General features: G+C 56.4%; 2 protein-coding genes across 7 annotated transcripts; both read right to left on the bottom strand.

Moving 5' to 3' along the window:
- Nucleotides 1–1,977: 1,977 nt before the first annotated feature.
- MAMSTR (MEF2 activating motif and SAP domain containing transcriptional regulator) lies at nt 1,978–8,063 on the bottom strand. 5 transcript variants are annotated; one of them, XM_036231771.1, is made up of 8 exons: nt 8,012–8,063; nt 5,944–5,998; nt 5,582–5,766; nt 5,118–5,220; nt 4,641–4,898; nt 4,272–4,448; nt 4,131–4,191; nt 1,978–3,973 (listed from the first exon to the last, which is right to left on the bottom strand). In XM_036231771.1, the coding sequence occupies exons 3-8, from the start codon at nt 5,695–5,697 to the stop codon at nt 3,699–3,701; spliced, it is 990 nt and encodes a 329-aa protein (XP_036087664.1). In that variant the 5' UTR covers nt 5,698–5,766; nt 5,944–5,998; nt 8,012–8,063; the 3' UTR covers nt 1,978–3,698. The 5 variants fall into 5 exon arrangements, 4 of the variants coding, with proteins under 4 accessions (XP_036087664.1, XP_015977921.1, XP_036087663.1 ...); XM_016122435.2 differs by lacking the exon at nt 8,012–8,063 and adding an exon at nt 6,803–6,982; XR_001594142.2 differs by lacking the exon at nt 8,012–8,063 and having other exon boundaries at nt 1,978–3,209; nt 3,376–3,973; nt 5,582–6,046.
- Nucleotides 8,064–9,554: 1,491 nt separating this feature from the next.
- Nucleotides 9,555–21,184, bottom strand: RASIP1 (Ras interacting protein 1). Of its 2 annotated transcripts, none has more exons than XM_016122431.2 (12): nt 21,065–21,184; nt 20,689–20,829; nt 19,456–20,141; nt 17,649–18,004; nt 14,733–15,386; nt 13,946–13,983; nt 13,558–13,709; nt 13,321–13,424; nt 11,912–12,155; nt 11,561–11,733; nt 10,528–10,675; nt 9,555–9,952 (listed from the first exon to the last, which is right to left on the bottom strand). In XM_016122431.2, exons 2-12 carry the CDS (start codon nt 20,823–20,825, stop codon nt 9,753–9,755), a joined length of 2,892 nt encoding a protein of 963 aa, XP_015977917.2. In that variant the 5' UTR covers nt 20,826–20,829; nt 21,065–21,184; the 3' UTR covers nt 9,555–9,752. The 2 variants fall into 2 exon arrangements, with proteins under 2 accessions (XP_015977917.2, XP_036087661.1); XM_036231768.1 differs by having other exon boundaries at nt 9,558–9,952; nt 13,321–13,436; nt 21,065–21,183.
- Nucleotides 21,185–21,239: the final 55 nt, after the last annotated feature.

The following is a 21,239-nucleotide window of genomic DNA, read 5'->3' on the forward strand; positions in this document are numbered from 1 at the left end:
CACAAATGTTGGCAGCTTGCTTTTCTCTCTTCATCTGCTGTGCAGGAAACATCTTTCTCATCCCTCTGGTGCTTGCAAAGCATTCCATCTGTTGATCAGCTGTGTCATATCCATTCTCCAACCGAAGGTTTTTATTTTTAGGTTGTTTGCTGGTTCTCATTACTATAAATAATGGCAAGGAGAATGTCCTCGTCATTGGCGACTATTGGCTGTCGTGTGGGGAAGCCTTATGCATGCGTGCATACTGATATCGCTTTTTTAGATTATATTATTAGAAGTGAAATTTCTGGGTCATGGCGTATGCATTTAAACACAATACTGCTGGGTAACTTGTGAAAATTTCATGTTTTGTCTAACCGTGTATAAATGTCCATTCTTGCACAGTCTTGTGATCATGGGATGGCAGCATGGTGCAGGGGGGTCCCCTGGGGGCTGCTCAGGGCTATGCAGCTGACCTGGGCTTTGCCTGCCACCTTGGGTTGGCACAGCCTTTTCTCAGGGGCAGGAGGGAGCCCCTGAAATCTCTGGAGAAGAGCTAGGTGACAGGTCTTATGCAGAAAGCAGGATGCAAACCTCAGGGTCTGGGTTCAAATTCAAACACTCCACTCACGCCTTCCTTCGGATCTCTACCTTCCAGAGAGTTCCTCAGCCACCCCATCCCTAACTTGCTCTGGGCCTGCCCACAGTCCCCACAGGCTCTTAGCCCAAGGCTGCCCTCCACTGGATACAGGCAAGATAGAGACAGAGAGTGACAAGGGTACGAATTCAGGTAGAGATGGGGACAGACAGATATGGAGATCCAGGCACAGGAGTGTCTGAAGGGAAATGAAGACAGACAGAGGAAGCCCGCCACATCCCTTCCTGGTGTCCCCAGGGCCTGACCGCACTGCTTTCCCACCAGGCTGACATGAGGGTCCCACAAGACCCGGCCGTTGCCCACCCTTTCCTCTGACCTCACACAGTCCCCACGGTGGCTACACCCTTCACACCTTCAGCCCTTGGTTATTCTTCTGCCTCCAGGAGGGGGCTGTTTTCCCGGCCGTTCCTCTGACCAGCTCCTCTCTGCCCTTTAAGTCTCTGGGAAAAAATCCTTTCTCTGACCACCCTGTTCATTCTCCCACAGCTTCCGGCTCAGAGTCACAGCCCTGTGTACCACTGCCACAAAAATACCTATCACCCTGCACCGGACTCTCTCTCTATGAATCTCTGAGCTTCATCAGAGCAGAGATGGAGGCTCTTGGTTGTTGTTTTTTTTCCAACTCTGAGAACACACACTGTGGTCTCATTCTTCTGATTTAAAACCCCACCCTAACGCCTCCCAGCTGTGTGACACTGGGTATATCATTCCCCTTCTCTGATCTTCAGTTATTTCATCTGGAAAATAAGGATGACAAATCCTACCAGATGGGTTCAGAAAATACCGAAGCCCGCCTCTGAGTCACGTAACAAGCATTCGTTCCATTGCCTTTTTGATTGTGGATCTCTGAAGTCCTCAGAGTTTACACACGTTGAGGCACTGGAATTGCCAATCAGAAGCTAATAATGGTGATTAATATTTATCGGCACATCTCACATGCCAGGTCCAGTTCATGGACAAGTGCAGTGAACACTGTCATCCACACTGGGCTGGAGGTACAGATGAGGAAACTGACACCAAGACAAGGGGATGTCACTGGCTCTAGGTCCTGTTGCATGTAATTGATCTGCTGTCCTTTTCCGCCTGTGGCGGATACTGTCGGTGGTTGGCCCGGGTCCCCCCTGATTCCTCTTACCAGGTCTGTTCGTCCAGCCCCAGCTACTGTGTGCTTTGTACATTAATCATGCCTTTTCTTCCCCTTGTATCCATGGTGCATAGATACCTGCGGCCTTGCTGACATTGGACGGACTGTCAGCCAATCCCTAGAGGTAATAAAGATCTCACCTGAGTGTGCCTTTCACATGCGAACCAACCAATCCAGAACCCGGACTCACAACCACTTCCTTTTCCAAGCTTTAATACTGAAGACTTTTCCTCTGCTTGACCACCCAAGGGCCGCGTTCCAGAAAAGTAGGGCCACCCCAGAGCCTGCCGAAACTATTCAAACTAGCCAACCCGAAGTCAACTTACCCTGCCTCATCTGTTCCTTCCTGAGGCGACCACAATACTCTTGCCCAGGGATCCCCTCTCTCCTGCCTCCCAGCTGACCCTGTGCTTCCCCATGTGGCTCTGCATGGCTCAGAGTATTTCTTTCTTTCGGGATTTGTGAGAATAACAAACTGTCTTTTCAATGGTCAGCAACTGCTCATCTGTCAGCCTCACCATACCTGAATAATAATAAAATCTACATTTTAAAACACTTTGCTGCTGACGAATTACCTGTGACCTTCTTCCCAGGACTGCCCCTGGGGTCAAAGTGCCTGAGAGTTTGTGCCCCAGCCCCATCTTATGACCCATGGCCCATAACTGACTTGAGGGGTATAGTAGCAAGTCCTCAAATATGGCCCCCAATGACCATGGCCCCCAATATTCACACATTTGTGTAGCCCCCTCCCATATTTAGTCTGGGTGCCCTAACTTGCATTAACCAATGTGGTGGCAGTGACATTGTGTCAGTTCCAAGTTTAGTCTTTAAGAGACTGGCAGCTTCTGCTTCTTCCCCTACGGATGCTCGCTTGCAGTAGCCCCGAGCTACCACGTAAGGAGTCTATCACCCTGCCAGAGAGACCACATAAAGAGGGAGAGCACTGAGACTATACAGAAAACAGGAGAAGTCCAGATGTCCACAGCCCTGCTGGGTCCAGAAACGTCCGAGTGTGTCGTCTTGGATGCTGTGGCCCATTTGGGCCCTATGATGACTACAGCCCTGTTTGACATTGTGTGGTGCTGAAGAATCGCCTTGCTGAACCCAGTCAAACGTGGACTTGTGAACGATCGCAGGTAGTTACTATTTGAAAACTGTAAGTTTTGGGGGGCTTTGTTATTCAGCAATAAAAACCCAAACAGGGTTCTCCCTTTGCCTCAGAGGCTAAGCTCCCTCGGCCTCAAGGTGGGAAAGACTCTGTAACTTAATTTACCCTGAGGGTTCAGGCTGAGGTTGAGACTTCACCTGACATCAATCACACTCTTATCGGTCCTCTTCTTCTTCGCTCCTGTTTCATCCACTCCTTTTTGGTTTCTCCAGGGCGCATTTCTTTAATAAATCACGGACACATGAATCTTGTCTCAGGCCCTGCTTCCGAGAGAATCTGACCTCAGACACGCGCTTCTGGTTTTCTCATCTCCAACCAGAAGGCAAGCGTCCGGCTCCCGATTCTCCCTCCTGTCTTCCCTGCCCCTCTCCCGCATTCAAAAATAAATAAATAAATAACCACAGATCACCTTCCTTCCACACACACCAGCGACGGGCTGCCACGTGGTCAGTGGGATGAGAGAAGAAGACATCCAAGAAGTCTCCGAAGGAAGCAGCAAGCAGCTTGTTTGCCATGGTGAGCAGCAAATGAGACCTCCCACCCCCAACCACACAACCGTGCAGGGAGACGTATGGCCATTGGGCAGGCATAAGGCAGGCGGCTGGCACGTCGGCGGCAGCAGGTCGGGGCGAGGTGGAGATGAGGGTTGTTTCTGACTCTGCTGGTTGTTCCAACCCCTCCCTCAGGGGTCTGTCTCTGTGACCTCCCCATCCCCATCAGTCCTCAGGCCCTGGAAAGCCCAGAATCCGTCACCACGGATCTTCCAGCAGGTCCCACAGCCTGGTGCCACTGGAGTCAGATAAGTCAGCAGAGAAGATGCTGGGGGCCGGGGGGCCACAGCCAAGTGGGGGACCCCCACTCAGAGCCTCCAGCCAGTCCAAGGAGTCCATGGGAGAGGGGGAAGGGGAGTTCGTAGGGGACGGCAGCGAGGAAGAGAAGACGGATGAAAGGCCTTCGGAGTCAGGGGAGGGCGACAGCACGTCGAAGGAGCCAGGGAAGTCCAGGGGGATGGGGGGCGCTGTGTCTGTGGGGGGGGGGGGAGAATGGAGTGTGAGCTTAGGAAGGCGGGGCTGGGACCCCAGCTCCCTAGGGGTTCCCCCTTTCCAGGAGTCCAGAAGCTCAGCCTCCTGCACCCTCCCCCAGCACCCCCCCCCCCGCCACTCTAGGAGTTCGGGACTTACCGGCGGGCTCCACCTGTCCCTTCAGGATGTCATCGATGCCCCGGTCCCGGTTGGGAAGCAGCTGTGTGAGGGCAGAAGCGGAGTGAACCTGGGACTCGGCCCCGGGCCCGGACGCGAGACCACCGGCCCGCTCCTGCTCACCTGCGCCCGCCGGATCGCTTCCTGTAGCTCCTCTTCCAAGGTCAAGGTCACCGAGGCTGGTGCGGAGGAAGGGCTGGACGCTGGAGCCGCAGTGGGACAGGGAGCCGCCGGGGCCGTCGTGAGGGTCTCCGCAGCACGTGGAGGCGGCGGTGGCCGGGTCGCAGGGCTCGGCTTGGGCTGGAACCCAGAAAAGGGGGCTTCTATAAAGGGACCCCCGCAACCCGACCCGCGCACGACCTGTGGCTCCCGCGGCCCGACCCTTCCAGGCTCGGCCCCGCCCCCGGCCCCGCCCCCGGCCCCGCCCCTCGCTTTCATAGGCTCCTCGTCCCCCCCTTTCCTCCTAGCTACGCCCCCGACGTCATTGCCTACTCTTTTTCCGACTCTTCGCCCCGTTCCGCTGTGGCTTCTCCTCGCCGGTCCGCACGTGCACCGCCCCGCCCTCACTGAGGCGCCCCCCGGGGCCTCAGGCCTGCGGCGTGGCCAAGAGGCGCCTCCTGGGCATCCCTGGCGCCGCGGCTGCGGGGGCTCGCGGGGCGGGGCGCCGCCGCGCATGCGCTGCAGGAGCATCGACTTGGTGCCCGACACCGGGAGGCCCTGCAGGCGCAGCTGCTGCCGGAGCTCCGAGACCTGGGGTGGGGGGTGGGGACAGGCAGTGCTGGGTGGGCTCCTGGGCACAAGCAGGGGCCAGGGCTGGACGACTGGAAACCGAGAGAGGAGGGACTGGGGACCCGGGCTACTGGACCTCCGATGGGGCACTTATGCGGGGTTAGAGTTCTGAGTCCCTCCACCAAGAGAGGGCCAGCCTGGCGGGGGGAGGGTGCGGGGGGGGTTGCTCCCCGCACTCACCGTCAGCTCCTCCAGTTTAAGGGTCTGAAGTTCCAACTTGTGCGGAGGAGGCGTGGGGCTGGGGACTCCTGGGAGGGAGGGGCCGAGGGGAGTGGGCTTCATCCTGGTGAGAGAGAGAGAGTCGTAAGGAGGGAACTGATTAGTTAGGGCAGAGAGAAAAGGTTCCTGGGGTCCTCAGAGACAGGCAATTATAGAGAGTCAGGATAATGCGGGCCTGGAATTCTGAGTGGGAGGGTGCAAGCTCAGAGGGTTAGTTCCTGTGCCTGGGAGAGGGCCTGGGGCTCAGACTCTAGGGTGTGAGGCTGGGACTCCTGGGAACTGAAGGTCTTCCTGGGGACACGGACCCTTGAGATCTGGGAGAGTAGAGGACTAAGGGCCAGACTCCCCTGATCTTGGACTCTGGGTTTGACAGAGGAGGATTCTGGGGGCTCAGACTTCCAGGAGAACAGAAACGGAGGCCATACCCAGGAGGTGGCTGCTGGGAGTCTGTTTCTTCCCACAGAAGTGGCCCAGGGGGACCCAGGGCTGACCCTTTGGCCTGGGGGTCAGCCCTGGACCCTTGTCTCGGCTCTGGGGGCATGTACTGGTGGTATGTCAAGGTCCCCTTGGGCTCGGACTCCCTCCAATGTTGGGGGATCTTGAGAGACTCCTGAAAAAGTGGATGTGACATCATATGCTTCGGCTCCATCCCCACATCCCTGCCCCAGAGCCCCGTGCAAGGTATGGGGTCAGCTCAGCACCAAAAAAGAGGAGCAAGAAGGCAGCAGCAAGGAGGACCAGGGCTAACCTCTCAGGGGGACTTTCCTTCATTCTGGGGCAGACTCACCTTTTTCAGGGACCTCCAAGGACAGCGTTCTGGCCCAGGGAGCAGGACCCCAGAGCTGAAGAGGAAAGGGACAGGACCGGAGGACAAGGCTGGGGCCGGGACCAGAGCTGAGCTTGCAGCTGAGATCCACGGATCTAGACTCGAGACTGGAGGGGTAGTGAGGAGCCCCAAGAGGCCTGCAGGCAGCAAGCCAGGCAGGGAGGATCCAGGCTGTGTGGGAAGGAGGGCCTAGAGGCCCTAGTCCCCGGAGCTGAACAACAGGACAAGGGAGTGAAACCCAAGCGGTAGGAGCCTGGGGCCAGGACTTCTGGACCTATAGGTGGCAATTCTGGAAACCCAGACTCTTGTTCTCCAGAAAGGCAGGAATCCTGTGCTTGGTCACCAAGGGGTGTGGCGGCTGAGGATCACGGATTTCTGGGGTTTTGCTGGGGCAGGGGTGGGGCCAGCACTCCTGGTTCTTGGGGGAGAGAGAGAAGCCAAAAGCCACATCCTGAGATTCATATGTGTGCCAAAGGTGGAGTCGGGGACGTTTTCTTCTGGTTCATGCATTTCGCTGGAGTGGGAGACACCGAAGAGCAGGACGCAGAGCTCCTAAGGGCGGGGTGGCGGGGGACCTGTATTCCTGGGACCTCTGGAGGGGACAGGATGGGATTTCAGTGTATCCTGAGGCATGGGGACTGAGGCTCGGAACCTGCGAGGAATCTGCAGCTGCACTCCAGGGTGCCCCAAGGGAGTTTGTTTCTTCCCTCAGAAGTGGCCCAGGGGGACCTAGGGCCAACCCTTTGGCCTGAGGGTCAGCCCTGGACCCTTGGTGGCCTGGGGGGGTCATCATCCCCTCCCTTTCGGGGCCCACACTTACTTGGGTCCTGATACTGTCTGTGGATCCGAAGCTGGAGGACTGGAAGCAAGAAGGGGTGGGAGGAGAAGGCGGGAAGGGAGTGTCCAGGAGCCTGGCCTGGCAGGCGGTACAGGCTGCAGTCGCTGGCGGGACGTGCGTGCCCAGCCCCCTTACACACACCCCGTGCAAGCGGGTGGGCGGGCAGCCTGCTCCCTCTCCAGGGCCTCCCGCCTGCTGCCTGCCAGCAGGCGCTGAGGGCCGAGCTGTTCCAGGGCCAGGTGCCAGCCAGCATGCAGGCAGGAGGCACCCCTGCCCCCGTTTCACCTGCCCCTTTTCCTAGCGTGCGCCCACCCCAGTCTCGGCACAATCGCCATCTTGGCAGCCTGACCCACTTGTACCTCGCCTGCTTTTACCCTTGCGCTCCACTTTGCATAGACTTACTCCTTTCTGTGCTGCCTCTGGGCGGCCCGCGGTCATCTCTCCACACCCAACCTTAAATGGGCGTGTCCCTGCGCTCGAGTTAAGCCCACACGCCACTTTTGCACACTTGTACCCTTCGACGCTCTTCACCCACTGAGCCTCATTAACACATTTATTTGCACATTCAGGATTTGGCCCCCAGTTTTGAAGCAAGGAAATGCCTTTGCACCTTTCTGCCCTTTGTACACATGCACTCTTTTGCACACTCCTTGCTCTTTGGTTGCTGGTGCCTTTGCACTCACATGTAAGTACAGTCATTTGCACACTCAAGTATTCTTTGCACACTCAGGAATTGACCTCCAGTTCCACCCCCTTGCACACTTTGCACCTGCACCGGAATCTAAAATACAACCTTTGACACTTTCAGGTCTTGATAGTTTATTGTCCCCTCACCAACGCTCCAAAACTGATTACTCCAAAAACCCCATTCTGTCCCCTCCTCCGGTTTGCACACATTTCATTTTGAGCCCCTGTTTTTGTTCTGTTTTGGTTTGGTTTTTTGCAGTTCCTAACCCTCTGCACACCCATTGCTAGTCGCCCACTCCCCACTGTTCATGTGAGCAGTGATCTCTTTGTTGGGGCCCCCTTTTATGCACAAGTGCTCTCTTGCACAGAAAACACATGCCTCGTGGGTCCCACCACCCCCTCCCACCTCACCCCGCCAAGCACCCTCCCAGAGTTAGAGTGTCCCCCGACCCCGCCCCGACCTGGAGGACCCCTTCCCTCTGTGCACAGACTGAAGCCTCTCACCGGATCAGAACCTGGAGCGAATGATTTGGGACCACTGGGAGGAAGCAGCCAGTGTCATCGCCAAGGCTGGGATGGGGACCTGGGCTGGGGGGAGGGCAGGACCCCCACAGGAGGCAGGGTCAATATTGAGGTCAGGAGGCTGCCCCTGCTTGTGGATGCAACAGGGAAATGAGCCTGAAGGACTTAGGGACTGGAGAAGCCTTGGGCCATAACTCCAGGATTCAGTGGGAGGAGGGGGTTTGGGACCCCAATTCCTGGAGCCTGAGGGAGGAAGGGCCTGGGATCTGGGATTCCTGGGTCCTAAGAAGGAGGGCACTGGAGGCCTGGACTCTTGGGTCTATGAAAGTGAAGAAAGGGGGTGAAGGGCTGGACCTCAATACTCTGAGAGGATGAGAATCGAACATCCTGGATTGTCAAAAGGGGAAAAGGATCCGGTAGGTCCCTGGAAAAAGCAAGGGTCTCGGTCATCTGCACTCCGGAATGGAATGTGTGAGTGTCAGCCACACTGGTCTGTGGGGAAGGGACTGAGATCAGAGAGAGGACAGAAGAGTTAAAGTGGGTCTCCCCATCTCCACCCCAGGAGCTCCTCACCAGGGGGCCTCCGCGCAGCTGTGCTCCGAAGTAGGTCGAGTCCCACATTCTAGGCTGTAGGCGGTAGGCCCTGCCCCACCAGCCTGGGACTGCCTGAGATCCCCCTTTTTGGGGAGTGCCGGGAGCCCGTCAAGCGGGACGGAGGTGGAGGGGGAGAGGAGCCCTGCCTGGGACCCTGAGAAGGGAAGAGATCGTGGGCTAGGAGGGCCCTGGGCGGGGCGGACGTCGGGGTTCCCTGGCCCGCCCCTCCTCAGCGGCCCGGGGCTGCGGGGTCGGGCGGGGCTGTGGCGAGGACTGACAGAAGCAGGTGTCGGGAGAGTGGCCCCGGGTGAGCAGCAGGGGCAGGTGGTCGAATATCGACCCTACAGGCGGGTGCCACCTGTCGTTTACTTTTTCCCTGACGCAGCAGCAGGAGCCGGATTCGGGGGAGTGCAAAGTTCAAACTGGAGCCCGGACTCCTGGGTCTGAGGAAGGAGGGGGCTCGAGACCTGGATTCCGGGGTTTGAAGGAAAGGGGGCGGGGTCCGGACTCCTGGGTCTGAGGGAGAAGCGGGTCGGGGACCCAGGCTCCGGATGCTGGGAATAGGGACCAGAGGCGTTGGGACTCCGCAGTGTTTCCGACAGGCAGAAAGGTCCAGAAGAGGGGCGGGGAACCCAGACTCCTGGGTCAGAGGGAGGAGGGGCTGGAGTATGAACTTAGGGGATCAAAACGAGAAGATGGCTGGCTCCCACTGGCAGGACTGAGGGCCGGGTATTCGGCCCAGCGAGCTTAGAGCTCTGGCCTGAGATTCGTGGGACACTCTCGTGCTCCTGGGTTGGATTACGTGCAAAAGGGAAAGCTGAGGCCGTGGCTATATATACCTCCTCGGACTCGGCAAGAGCCCAAGGCTCCAGGCAAATATTCCGCAGAAAACCATCATCACTAGCGCTCCCGGGTCTCAACAAGAGAGGCGTCGCCAATACCACAGATACGTTTATTGCTCCTGGCACTCAAACCCCAAGCCCGTCTTCCCACTGTCCCATCCTCACCGACCAGAAAACGCAAACTCCCAGCATTCCACGCGGGGCAAGAACTACAATTCCCGGAAGGCTCCGCGCTGGTTAGAACCCGAGGAACCGTTAAGGTTCGCGCGCTGGTCTGCTATTGGCTTTCACGGCGACGTGGCCACGGGATGCCCGTGGCGGTGATTGGCCGGCAGTTCCTGTTGCTCAAGATCCCAGAGGAGGTGGCGGAGCCTGCGCAGTTCACGATGTAGGGCGTCGTCCGTCACGGGACCCGTGAGGCGCAGGCGCGAGCTGCCCAAAGGCAGGATGAGGGGAGGATGGGAGGAGAAGCTTTCAAAGATGTCCCCTATAAGGGCGAAGAAGACGGAGTTAAATTCTGAAAATGGGCATCAGGCAGCAGTGTCGGAAAAAGCCGAGGCTACATCACGCACGAAGGAAAGAGAAACTTCAACCCTCAATAACTCCTAGAGCGGGATCCACGCGAATCCAACTCTTGGAGTCCGCAAGCATTATGGGAGTTGTAGTTCAGACTATGAAAGGCCCCGTTGCCTGGGAAACGGCCGATGGCGTATGGTTCTTGGGCCCACGAGGACGGAAGTCCAAGGTTTTACTTGGTTTTACGGATTGTTTCGAGTGAAGGGGCCTGGAGCCGGGACTTCTAGATAATGGGGAGGGTAGTTTGTGGGAGGAAGCAGCTTGGGGGCGCTGAAACCCCTAGGAAAAAAGGAGCTGGGGGCTTGAACTCCTGTACCCTGGCAGAGAAAAGGGTTGAGGTCCAGTACTGAGGTCCTGCAGGAGGAGAGGGCTAGAGGTCCAAAATCCTGGGTCAGAAAGAGGAAAGGGCTGGGGCTATGGATTCCTAGGGCCTGAGGACAGAGTAAAGCTGATAGTCCCAATGCCTCTGTCCCCATTTCTCCTCACCTGTTTCCACAGCATCTCGCTCTGTAGGCAGAGGGTCCCAAACAGGTGGTGGCCCTTGGCCAGGACCCAGCTGGTAGTGGCTGAGCAGATGGTGGAGCTGAGCAGGGGTCAGTGTGGGGTGGTCAGTTCGTAGGCTGCTCCACGAAGCCTGGTGGGGAGATGAGGTGGGAAATCTTTGGTCTGAGAAACCCTACATAGGAGGCCTCCATGAAGGGGGTGGGTGCAAAAAAAAAAAAATGTGACTTGCTTTGGAATAAATAAAGATAGGAGTAGGCAGGGGTGGAGAGGAGGCAAAAATCGGCCATTCATTTATGTTATTGAAGCTGGTGACGTGCTTGGGGAGTTACTATTCCACCGTGGCCACTTTTTGTATCTGAAAATATTTACACCTACCCTTGCTGCCATCAGAATCATCAGTGTGGTTAAAAGCAGAGATTCTGGACCCGGATTGCTTGGGTTCAAAAACTCCAGCCTGGTGACTTACTACTTTCTAGCAAGTCACTGTGCCTCAATTTCCTTATCTTTAAATTGAGGAGATCAGGGGCTACCTTCTAGGGTGGTTAAAGATTGAATATGCAAGATTATAAAGTTCTTAGAACACTGCCCGGTGCTTATTAAATGCTCTGTAAAAGTTCGACAAGTAAAAATAAATAAATGAAATCAAGTGAACTATCCTAATTTTCAGTTTCCTTGCCTGAAAAAAAATTGTCAATAACCTACTTCACGGGGCTTAGTCAGCATTCCGCTAGAAGTGCTAAACAGTATCTGGCAGTTTATGTTTTAACCATCACATGCCTTGGTCTCATACCAGACCTCTTCAATCAGCATGTCTGAGGGAGGGGACCCTGGGAACCACTCTTAATAAGTCCCATTGGGATTCAGATGTAACCCAGGTTGGACATTCTTGCTGCTGGTTTCTTTCATCCACACTGTCTGAGCTGGGACTGAGAACAACCTGGAGTCCATGGGAAGATCTAAGGGTAAACTGAATAGAGGATGACTGAGGAGTCAGAGGTCAGGGGTCAAAAATCACCTTGACCAGGGAGGTGCGGGGCACACAGAGCAGGTTCACAGCCATGGAGAGTTTCCGGAAGAACTCAGTGGCAATGTCACCCAGCCCAGCCCCCTGTAGCCAGTCCAAGACAAGGTCCAAGTTGGTTCGGATTTGGACGGCTCGAGACCATTGATAGAAAGGTCGGCCTTGACCTGTGGGAAAATGATAGCAGGGCCAATGGGTGCCTGCATTCCGCACTCCTGCCTGCCAGGCTCGGGAGCTGGTTCTCCAGAGTCCCAGAAGGTGAGACCTGAGCCAGTGGTGTGTCCGACTTGACGTGTCTCAGTGGCTCCTGTCTGCCTCCCCACTCCCTCCCGGTCCCACCGTCACCTCGTTCCATCAGCGAGTTGAGAAGGGATGCATTGGAGAAGAAGAACAAGTAACCGAAAGTCTGAGACACAAGGTCCGGGTGCAGTTCACACTGGCTGGTCAGCTCCAGGGCTGCCTGGAACACGCCCAGGGTGGGTCTCAAGCCTGGAGGCATGGCCTCCAGTTCTGCTCCGGGCCCCGGCAGCTCCGCCCCAGCGGTGAAAGGGTTACTATCCAGAAGAGCAGGCAGCGTTGAATACAGAGTCTGAGGAGATAAAAAGATGCCAGTGATAAGACTCAAATCTCTGGAAGTTTCAGGGTGGTAGGCCATGAAGACACTGGGGAGCGCCACCAAAGTTTTCTGGGAATTGTAGTCCATTTTATCTTCAACACCCTAGAGGTCTCCATGAGCAAATTCCTACTTTCCAGTTGGGTTTCTAGCATTCATGAGGCCTGGAATACCTCAAGTCTTAAGAAAGGCTTTCCAGAAATTTCTTGGGTATTTTAAGACCACCTCTGGTGCCTTACCGGATTTAAAGTTTCTCAACAAAGAAAGTTCATGGAGGACAAAGGATGCTGAACAAAGAGGCCCCCTTCAGTCAAAGAATTATTTATCCAGAATTCCCGAAGGAAAAAAAAAAGAATAGAGAGCCAGGAAGTGGGAGTGGGGTGGCAGTTAGCCAGTGGAAAGTGAGATCAGGCCACGGACAGGAAATGAGGTCAGAGCCAGAAATGAAATAAAACCACACTAGGCAGAGATGTACCGGAAGTAAGGGTTTGGAGGAAAGGGCTCCCCAAATCAAGGCTCCTCAAGGAACGCACACTATCTGTCCCAAAAGATCTTTCACTTTACAGAGAGGGACTCAGGCCCATTATCAGCCACAAACCCTGAGAATTCCAAGAAACAATATTAAGGTCAAAGATGGTGGTGGGGCAGCAAGTAGGTCCTGTAGGATGGACATTCCCAGGTGAAAAACACCTGTGGCTCCCAAAAGGGAGTGAATTCAGAGCGATAGGAAGTGAAGTCAGCAAACACAGGAAGTGAGACCTGATTAAATAGGACGTTTAAATGACAGTGCCCAACATTATTTGATCTATATATACCATCTATTCCTCTGTCTATCATCAGTCATCTGACTTATCAGCGATTGAATAGTGGATTTAGAAAAAGGATGTTTGAGAAAATATTAATGGCAATATAACCAGTTAGTGAGGCCAGACTATTAAGAGCAGACTATTAAGAGAAGCAAGAAAGGCAGGAAGTGATGTAGGCTCAAACAGGAAGTGGTGTCAGAACAGCAAAATGGGAAGTGATGTCAGAGAAACAGGAAATATTGTGAGGTCAAATAGGAAGCGACATCAGAGCAATGTGACGTGGTTCAAATGGGAAGTGAGGTTATGCCAAACAGGAAGCAAGGGTCAAGGCCAACCTTGGTGAGGTAGTAGACAGACTGCTGGAAGGTACACATGATGACCTCATCCAGGAGGGCCATGGCTTCGTCACATAATTCCAAGTCATTGCAGAGCTGTGGGTCTGAGGATAGGCCTGGGGGTGAGAGGGAGAGCTAGAGGCTGGCGGGGCTAGAGGCTGGCAGGAGGAGCCCAGGTCCCCAGGTGCAGGGAACAACGAGGGGCTTGGACAGGCCTGGGTTTGGGCCCGAGCTCACCCTCCTGGTCCGCTTCCTTCTCCATCTCTAGCACCTTCTCCTGCACAAAGCTCAGCAGCTCTGTGGTGTTGGCCATCCACAGCATGAGTGGCCGCAACTCCACAGACACAGCCTCGGGAGTCAAAGGCACCTCAGGGACCCCCTCAGGGTGGCTGTGGAAGGAGAAAAGGACCCGTGATCCTTGCACTACCCACCATAGTGTCCAAACCCCGAGATGTAGGTCTAATTGGGGATTGAATCTAACCCCCATTTCACAGCTGTAAAAGTCGAGTCCCAAGGAAGAAAGAGCAGGAACTTGCACTAAGACACACGTGGCATGAACACGGAACTGACTGCACATCCCAACCCCTGCACCCCACTAGGCCCTTCTCCCCAGAATTTCTCTTACTTCTCTGGCTGACGGTCTCCAATTTCTTTAATCTTTTCCTGTAGAACGATAAGATCAGAATGAAGGTAAGCGGGGTGGGGCGGAAGGCCTGCCAGGTAATGCCCTGGTTTTTCCGGAAGCACCTTTTTTGACAAGAGACTCTCCCCACTTTTCAAATGGTCTCTACTCTCAAGTGTCAGAATGGTCTCTTCTCTTCTCTTTTAAAACACATGATTATGAGTGGTTTATCTCCCTCAGGTCCAGTTCTGCTCACATAGAGTTACTTCTCACCCCCAGGAAACTTTCTAAATCTTCTAATAGTCCTGAGCCTATTAGTATGTAACCTTCTCCCCGCTTCCCGCCCTACCCAGGACTTCTTCCTGGAGCTTCTCTCCGTAGGTCTAGCGGGTTCATTCTACCTCTCCTCTGAGAATGGTCTCGCCCACCACCGCTCCAGGCTTCAGACCCAATGGGCTGCCGCTGGGGCCACCTCTCACTATTGTCTCTTGCAACTTTTCATCCAATGGGATCTCTTCTTCCCTCACTCCCCCAACTCCCAAAATGGATTCTGCCATTATTCGACACTGCAAAAGCAGGTACTGCCTTCTCTTCAAGCACAGAGGATTAATCCACAACTCCCACCGGCCCAGGGGACCCCTTTCTTAACAGTCCAAGCTCTTCCTGAGGCATCACGGGAGAGGTAGTTTCGCCTCACCCAACTACAGTACTGGGGTGGAAGGTGGTGAGGGGAGGCTGGGAAAAGGACCTGGGGCATAAAAGGGGCTGGACAGTGGTTAGGGGTGCTCACCCAGACGGCCTCCTTGATGAGACGCGCAAGACGGCCCAGCAGTCGTGGCAGGTGGCCCAGCTCCAGCTCCCGGGCCGAATGCTGCACACACAGAGCTAGCAGCGTGGCTGGCCCGAGCGGTGGCAGATCCCCAGAGCCCGCGGCCGCAGCACGCACAATCTCGCCCAGAAGGGCCTCTTCCTCGCGCGGCCGGAAGCGCAGCACAGGCTCGCGTCCATCCAGGTAGGCAGCCAGCGCCTCGCTGCGCTCCTGCAGGCCACGGCCGCACAGGCGGCAGGAGAAGGCCCAGCCAGGGCCCGGGGGCGCGGCCCTGGGGCGCGAGGGCAGCCATGGCGGCCGCGCAGGCCCCGAGCCCCCGGTGCGGGGGTCTTTGTACATGAACAGGAAGTGTTCTCCCAGCCCCAGCAGGTCGCCCGGGTGTAGCTCCGCCTCCCGCAGTAGGAGGCACCCGTTGTGCGTGACCAGGGCTCCCCGGGATGGGCGCACCATGGCCGGGGACTCGGGGCCCGCACGCACGGTGCAGTGCCGCGGCAGGATGTCTGGAGCGTTGAGAAAGGTGTCCACATACGGGGCCGGGGACCCACCACGGGTAGAGGCGTTCCCACCCCGGCCGAACACGTGCTGCTCGCGCGTCATCACATATACCACGAAGTCCTGGAGGGAAAGTGACGATGATGCGCCTGAGATCGTGCGCTCCGCCGTGAACCGGACGCTTCCAAAGAGATCCCTTTCCCACAATCCACTCTCCCATCAACCACCTCCCTGGCGTGAACACTTCCAAGGAGATCTCCTGGGATCCCACGGGACTCGCCGGTTTCCCCATTTTCCAGGAATGGACTCTTCCAAGGCATTTCCGGTGGCGGCCTGTCCCATGACACCCAGCCCGAAGACCGGATACCGACAAGGAAACCCTTCCATGAGGTCTACTACTATCCTCCCTCAGAGAATGGACACTTCCCACATCTTTTTCCAACTGACTCTTTCAAGGCGATCCCTTCCAACAGTGGACTCTCCCATAACGTCTAGTCCAGAGAATGGGCGCTTCCAAGGATGATGCACATCATTCCTAAAATGGACTGCTCCCCTCCCTTCCCTCCCCCAGGAATCCTTTCTCCAGGCCACACTACCATTTCTCTACCCCGGGCCCTGCGTGCCCGTTTTTCCACCCCCAGAACGGAGGCTTCCAAAGACACTCTCCCTTCCCTTACTAGTTCCATCCCAGAAAAGGACGTCTCCAAGGAGATCTCTATAGAGTGGCACTTCTGGTAATCCCACCTATAAACAGATGTGTTCAAGGAGACCCTCCTCTTACAATGGAGTGTCCCGTTTCACCCACCAAAAGAAGAGGTGCATTCCAGAAGACCCCTTCCTATAAATGACTCCCCCATCTCCATCCTTTAAAAATGGAAGAACTAAGCCTAACCCTCTTCTTGAACTGTTTTCCATTCACGCCTGAGAGAAGAGTCATCCTGATAGTCATAATCCTCTTCCTACACTGAACTCTCTTGTCACCTTTATCCCACAGATAGGGATGTTTCCAAGGAAACCTCTTCTACTATGGCTTAGCTCATCTGCCTTCTAGAAAAATGGACCTTTCCAGGCCGACTACCTAATGAAGATAGACACTCTCGTTTTTCATCCCAGTCTAAAGGAATGGAATGATCCAAGATACACGGACCCCCTTTCTAACACAGGTTCTCCTGTTCTATAACATGAGAGATGCTTCCATGGCACATACAATGAACTCTCGGGCTACAGCCACCCATAAATAGAGAAGTGCAAATAAGTTCCTTTCTATAAAAGAGTAACCTCTTACTCCTGTTCCCAAGGAATGAGCACTTCCAAGAAAGCCTCTTTCTCACAAAGAAATTTCTCATGAATGGATGTTTCCGGCATTTTCCCCTCTTCCCCAAACAGACTGGGAAGGTGAGGCAGAGGAAAGGCCAAAGGGAGCAGTGGGGGTACCTCCCATAGGTCCTTCCAATTTGACCACCTTCCAGAATAGACCGTCCTTTCTCCAACCTTGTCCGCAGGGCTGGGCTGCTATAGTATATGCAGACCCTTTCCTCCAATGAACTTGCCCAATCCTGTTGCCCCACCGAAGGAGTGAATTCTTCCATGCGAGCTCTTCTCCAGATGGTCTTAACCTCTCATCCATACACACAGCTAAGCTGCCTAACCCAATTGGATCCCTCTGACACTAAAAGCGGGATGGTTCGGTGAGCCCCACCTCTGTCTAGAGTGGGCTTTCCCTTAGACTGCAACAGCACCTGTCAAGCTTGGCTGTACCACTGTTACCCAAAGGCAGACACCGCCATAAGGAGAAGTCTTATAAATCGCCACACAAGTGGAATGTATTTCCAAGAAAACATTACATTTCCGTGAATGAAATAAATCCCTGCTGGCCCCCAACTGTTAATCCTTCCTCCCTCTCTACTCCCTAACACTCAAACAAGTTCAATTGCCACTCAAAGATGTCAGAAGTATCAGCATTACCTGCCCCCAACAGCAATGGTCAAATAGTTCCAGTGTCAAACATCACCTTTAAAAAATGGATTAGTCCACTCCTCCCCACAAAACATAGGCTTCCCCAGACGATTCCAGGCATCAAATTATCTATCTCCAACCCCCAGAACATAGACCCTTCCATTACTCCCCCTCAAGAAATAGATGCTTTTAAGGCGATCTCCTTTTTACTCTCTCTTGAGGAAGTCAGCGCTTTTCCCCGACTTTGTCCCACCAGCGAAATCTTTATCAGCCATCTATCCATCATCTCTACTCTCCTCTTTGACAACGATAGCTCCTACCTGGCTGGGACTACGGTTTGCAGCATGCCTGAGACTACCATTACTTGAGTTCTGGGAGTTGTAGTTTTTTCGCCCTTTAACCGGAGGGTGGAGCATAGGACTCTCCTACCTGGGCGTCCTGGTAGCCCTGGAGCAGCAGGAAGTAGGGGCGGTTGCTGGGGGCCTGAATGAGGCACTGGGTCAACTGATCGAAGTCGCCGGGGTCTGCAGGTCCGATTGGGGCGTCGGCTGCCCCTGGAGCCATGCTAAGTGCCTGCTGCCTGCGCTCCTGCTGCCGCCGCCGCCGCCCCTGCAGGCTGAGCTCCGACACACTGCGCCGCAGGGACAAGTTTTCCGAGCGCTCCTTGCCCCCCGACCCAGTCGAGGCCCCTGACCCCGACCCCGGGCCGGGGCTGGCCAGCGCTGCCCCACCGGATGCCGCTCGCGAGCGGTTCTTCTGTGGCCGCCACAAGGTGGGGCCCGAGCCTGCGGAGAGAGATGGAGAGCGATCAGGCAGGCAGAGACTGCAGAGAGACTCAGAGAGCTGGAGGTTTTCAAGAGACCACGAATTGGCCACAGAGAGGTGAGGCTGCTTCTCACGCTTAGGTTTTTGCATATATTGTGCCCTGTGCCTGGAACACACTTTCCGCCCCGACTCCTACCCGTCTTGCTCAGAAACTCATTCATTCTTTCAACTACTAGCTTTTGAACACCTACTATGTGCCAGGCATTGTTCAAGGCACTAGAGACTTCGCAGTGAACAGAAAAGACCCTGCCCCCAGGGAAGGAGAAACCACCCCAGAGAACGGCCCCACTGGGCGCTCTGGGCTTTGTCTGGCCCAGCACAGCCCTGGCACAAAGTAGGCGCCTAGTGGAAATGAACCCAAGGAGTGAACTGGTGTGTTTCTCACTAAGCTGTGACATCTAGGAGGGAGGAGCTTCACCTGTTAATGTCCCCACTGTATTCCCCCAGTGCCCTAAATAAAGTGTGGCCAAGAGTAGTCACCATTGAATGCTTTTCGAAGGAAAAAAAAAAAAAAGGACGATGATGGTCATTTTTGTCATTCTTTATTAAGCAACTACTGCGTGCCAAGTACTGTACTAAAACGCTTTAATACATTATCAATGAATCTTCACCTAGGATTTTGCTGAGTTCGACTGGATAAGAAAGGATTGGAATCCTAGCCCGAGTTCAAAGCCACAGCACTCTGTCTCCCAAAAGGAAACTCGGAAACAGAAAGGCAGTTACAGGAATCCCGGAGCGGCCCCCAGCCCTGTGAGCCAGGCCCCACCCAGGCTTGCTGTATCACCGTTGGCGCCACCTCCTGCTGCAGGTGCAGTCTTTGCAAGGACCAGGACAAAAAGTAAGCGTAACCTTCCCTGGCCTCTACCAAGAACCTCTTCATTTCCCAGACGCCACCCTCAAGCACCCTTCCTCCCACTTCGCAGCCAGCTGGGCTTAAGGCCACCAGCCCCAAGACTCGCCCCTCTCGGGCCGCGCCCATTTTTCGGCTCTGACCTAGTGGCCCAATTCTCTGCTCTCCAGGTCCCTCCCCGTTCTTCTCTCCATCCGCAGAACTCCGCCCCTTACGGACGACTTCAACCTATTGCTCTGAAGACCTTCCGCCATGGGGACTCCCGCCACCTTTCGGCCGCTGGGCCCAACACCTCTCGCTCCAGGCTACTCTATTCTGCAGGCCCCGCCCCAGCCCATTAGGTCCCGCCCATCGGCTCTGCAAGTACCCCAAGGAGCATAGTCTTCAGGCCCAGCCAATCGGGTTGACCAAGGTCCGGCCCTAGCTCCGCCCCCTACTTGACCGAGCGCTATAGGTACCTCCCAGTCCTCTTCCGACGAGCCCCGCCCCATGCCCCAGCCTATCCCCCCATTGGCCCCACCCCATCCAGCAGGTTCCGCCCCCCAGATCGCGCCGTCTCACCTTCGCTGTCGGAAGACCCGAAAGCCTCCTGCTCCAGGCGGCGCGCTTCCTCGCGGTCGCGCAGCTCGAAACGCCGCGCCCAGCCGGGCCGCGCCCGCCACAGCTCCTGCACCAGCAGTGGGCGCTCCGAGTCGGCCAGCACGCGCAGGTGCTCCGCCCGCCACTCGCCGTTGCCCACGCCGCCTGCCGCTGGCCGGCCCAGCGCGTCGCACAGCGCGAAGGCGTCTACGCAGCTGCTCTCGCCCGGGCCGCTGCCGGGGCTGCCAGCCAGCCCATAGCGCTCCAGCGCCTCGGCCACCAATTCGCGTGCGGTGGAGCGCGCCGTGGCCAGCACGCTCTTGTAGTTGGCGCCCGAAGCCAGTCCCGCGCCAAAGATCTTGAGGACTCCCGGGGGCGTCGTGGCACGGGCGGCCAGTGGGGGCTCGGGGACCACGCACGGCGCCAGGTCAGGAAGCTTCTTCTCGCTAGCCCAGCGCTGCGCGGCCCCCGGAGTCCCAGGACCTCCCGCGCCGCCAGATCCCGTGGCCCCTGTCCCTGAGCCCCGAAACAGCTGGGAGATGCGCTTGGCGCGGCTCCCGGATGCTCCCCCGGCCGCCTTGACCGCGCCCACTCGTCGCAGCTCCACGTGCGGCGGCGGCGGGGGCAGCGGCTCGCTGCTGCGGCTCCCCGTGTCTGAAGACGAAGACCTGGGAGCCCACCGGGGAGCGGAGACGTGGGCGGGAGACCCGAAAAGACACGCAGAGGCGGGCGAGGGGGGTAGAGAAGGAGGGAGGCGGGCAAAGCCCCAGATGGGGGAGGGGGCAGAGACCCATTGAGAGAGGAAACAGACCCGAAAGAGGGTGAAAGACACAGGGTGTACAGAGATGGGGGGGAGGGGTTAGGCAGAGGCCGGAGGCAAGGAGAGAGATAAAATAAATGCATAAATTAATAAATAAAGGCGAGTCCCACGGAAGGGAGTTCCCAGAAGTGAGCAAGGAGGGGAGGAAGGAAAGTGAATCAAACTCCTGCTCCTTCTGGGTCCCCATTCCCGTGTCCACGGGCTTCGGCCCATCCCCAGGCCCAGCGCTTCCCCTGCCCGGCTTTACATCACTGTGGCCCACTGTGTCCTCCCCGCTACCAGTCCTCTTGACCATTCAGGGGGCCTGGCATTACCCAGTGCAGGGACTGGGACAAACAGGGACGCATGGGAGGCAGGTGGGGCCGGGGCAGGAGTAAGAGGAGGCGGGCACTCACTTGACAGAGGCGGCACTGGGCCAGCGCCGCCCCAGCTTGGCCAGCTGCTTCCTGGGAGAATTGATCCACAGGCCCACGGGGAGATGGAGCTTCCCGAAGCGGGGGCTTCCGCCCTCCTTCCGTTCTCCAGATAGCATGGCCCTGAGGGAGGGTGGGCAAGGCCCCAACTCCTGAGGCTCTGAGGGGTGGGGATGGGCTGGAAGGGGGCCTGGACTCGGGTCAGAGGGAAGAGGGGTCTGGGGCTGAGATTCCTGGGTCTGGGTAGAGGAGAAGGACAGGGGCCTGGACTCTTGAGTGCTGGGTGGGAGGTGGCTGGGTTCTGACTCCTGAGTCTGAGGGAGGAGGGGGTCTAGCTTCCTGGGTCCTGGACTCTTACCCTGCTTCGGGTCCCAGCAGCACCCGGGGGCCCTGGCTCCGTTGGCCTGGGTTGGTTCCTGACCCCACTGCTCCCGTTCAGCCTTTCCTCTGCCCCAGCTCCCAGCACTGGGTGGGGGACAGGAAAAGGCAAGAGGAAACACGGCAGGAAGAGCGGGGAGGGGGCGTCCTGTGAG

The sequence above is a fragment of the Rousettus aegyptiacus genome, unplaced genomic scaffold, assembly GCF_014176215.1.
Source record: "Rousettus aegyptiacus isolate mRouAeg1 unplaced genomic scaffold, mRouAeg1.p scaffold_m13_p_14, whole genome shotgun sequence".
NCBI lineage: Eukaryota > Metazoa > Chordata > Mammalia > Chiroptera > Pteropodidae > Rousettus > Rousettus aegyptiacus.

What these genes read in the sequence shown, in the direction of transcription:
- MAMSTR (XM_036231770.1), bottom strand. Translation starts at nt 5,805, where the DNA reads ATGGAGCCGAAGCATATGATGTCACATCCACTTTTTCAGGAGTCTCTC. An exon ending in TCCCAGCAGCCACCTCCTGG is followed by an intron (nt 5,221 to 5,581) that starts GTATGGCCTCCG and finishes CTCTCTCACCAG; the next exon opens with GATGAAGCCCACTCCCCTCG. An exon ending in GGGACAGGTGGAGCCCGCCG is followed by an intron (nt 3,974 to 4,130) that starts GTAAGTCCCGAA and finishes CCCCCCCCACAG; the next exon opens with ACACAGCGCCCCCCATCCCC.
- RASIP1 (XM_036231768.1), bottom strand. Translation starts at nt 20,825, where the DNA reads ATGCTATCTGGAGAACGGAAGGAGGGCGGAAGCCCCCGCTTCGGGAAG. An exon ending in CAACTCGCTGATGGAACGAG is followed by an intron (nt 11,734 to 11,911) that starts GTGACGGTGGGA and finishes ATTTTCCCACAG; the next exon opens with GTCAAGGCCGACCTTTCTAT. An exon ending in GCGAGATGCTGTGGAAACAG is followed by an intron (nt 9,953 to 10,527) that starts GTGAGGAGAAAT and finishes TCGCCCTTATAG; the next exon opens with GGGACATCTTTGAAAGCTTC.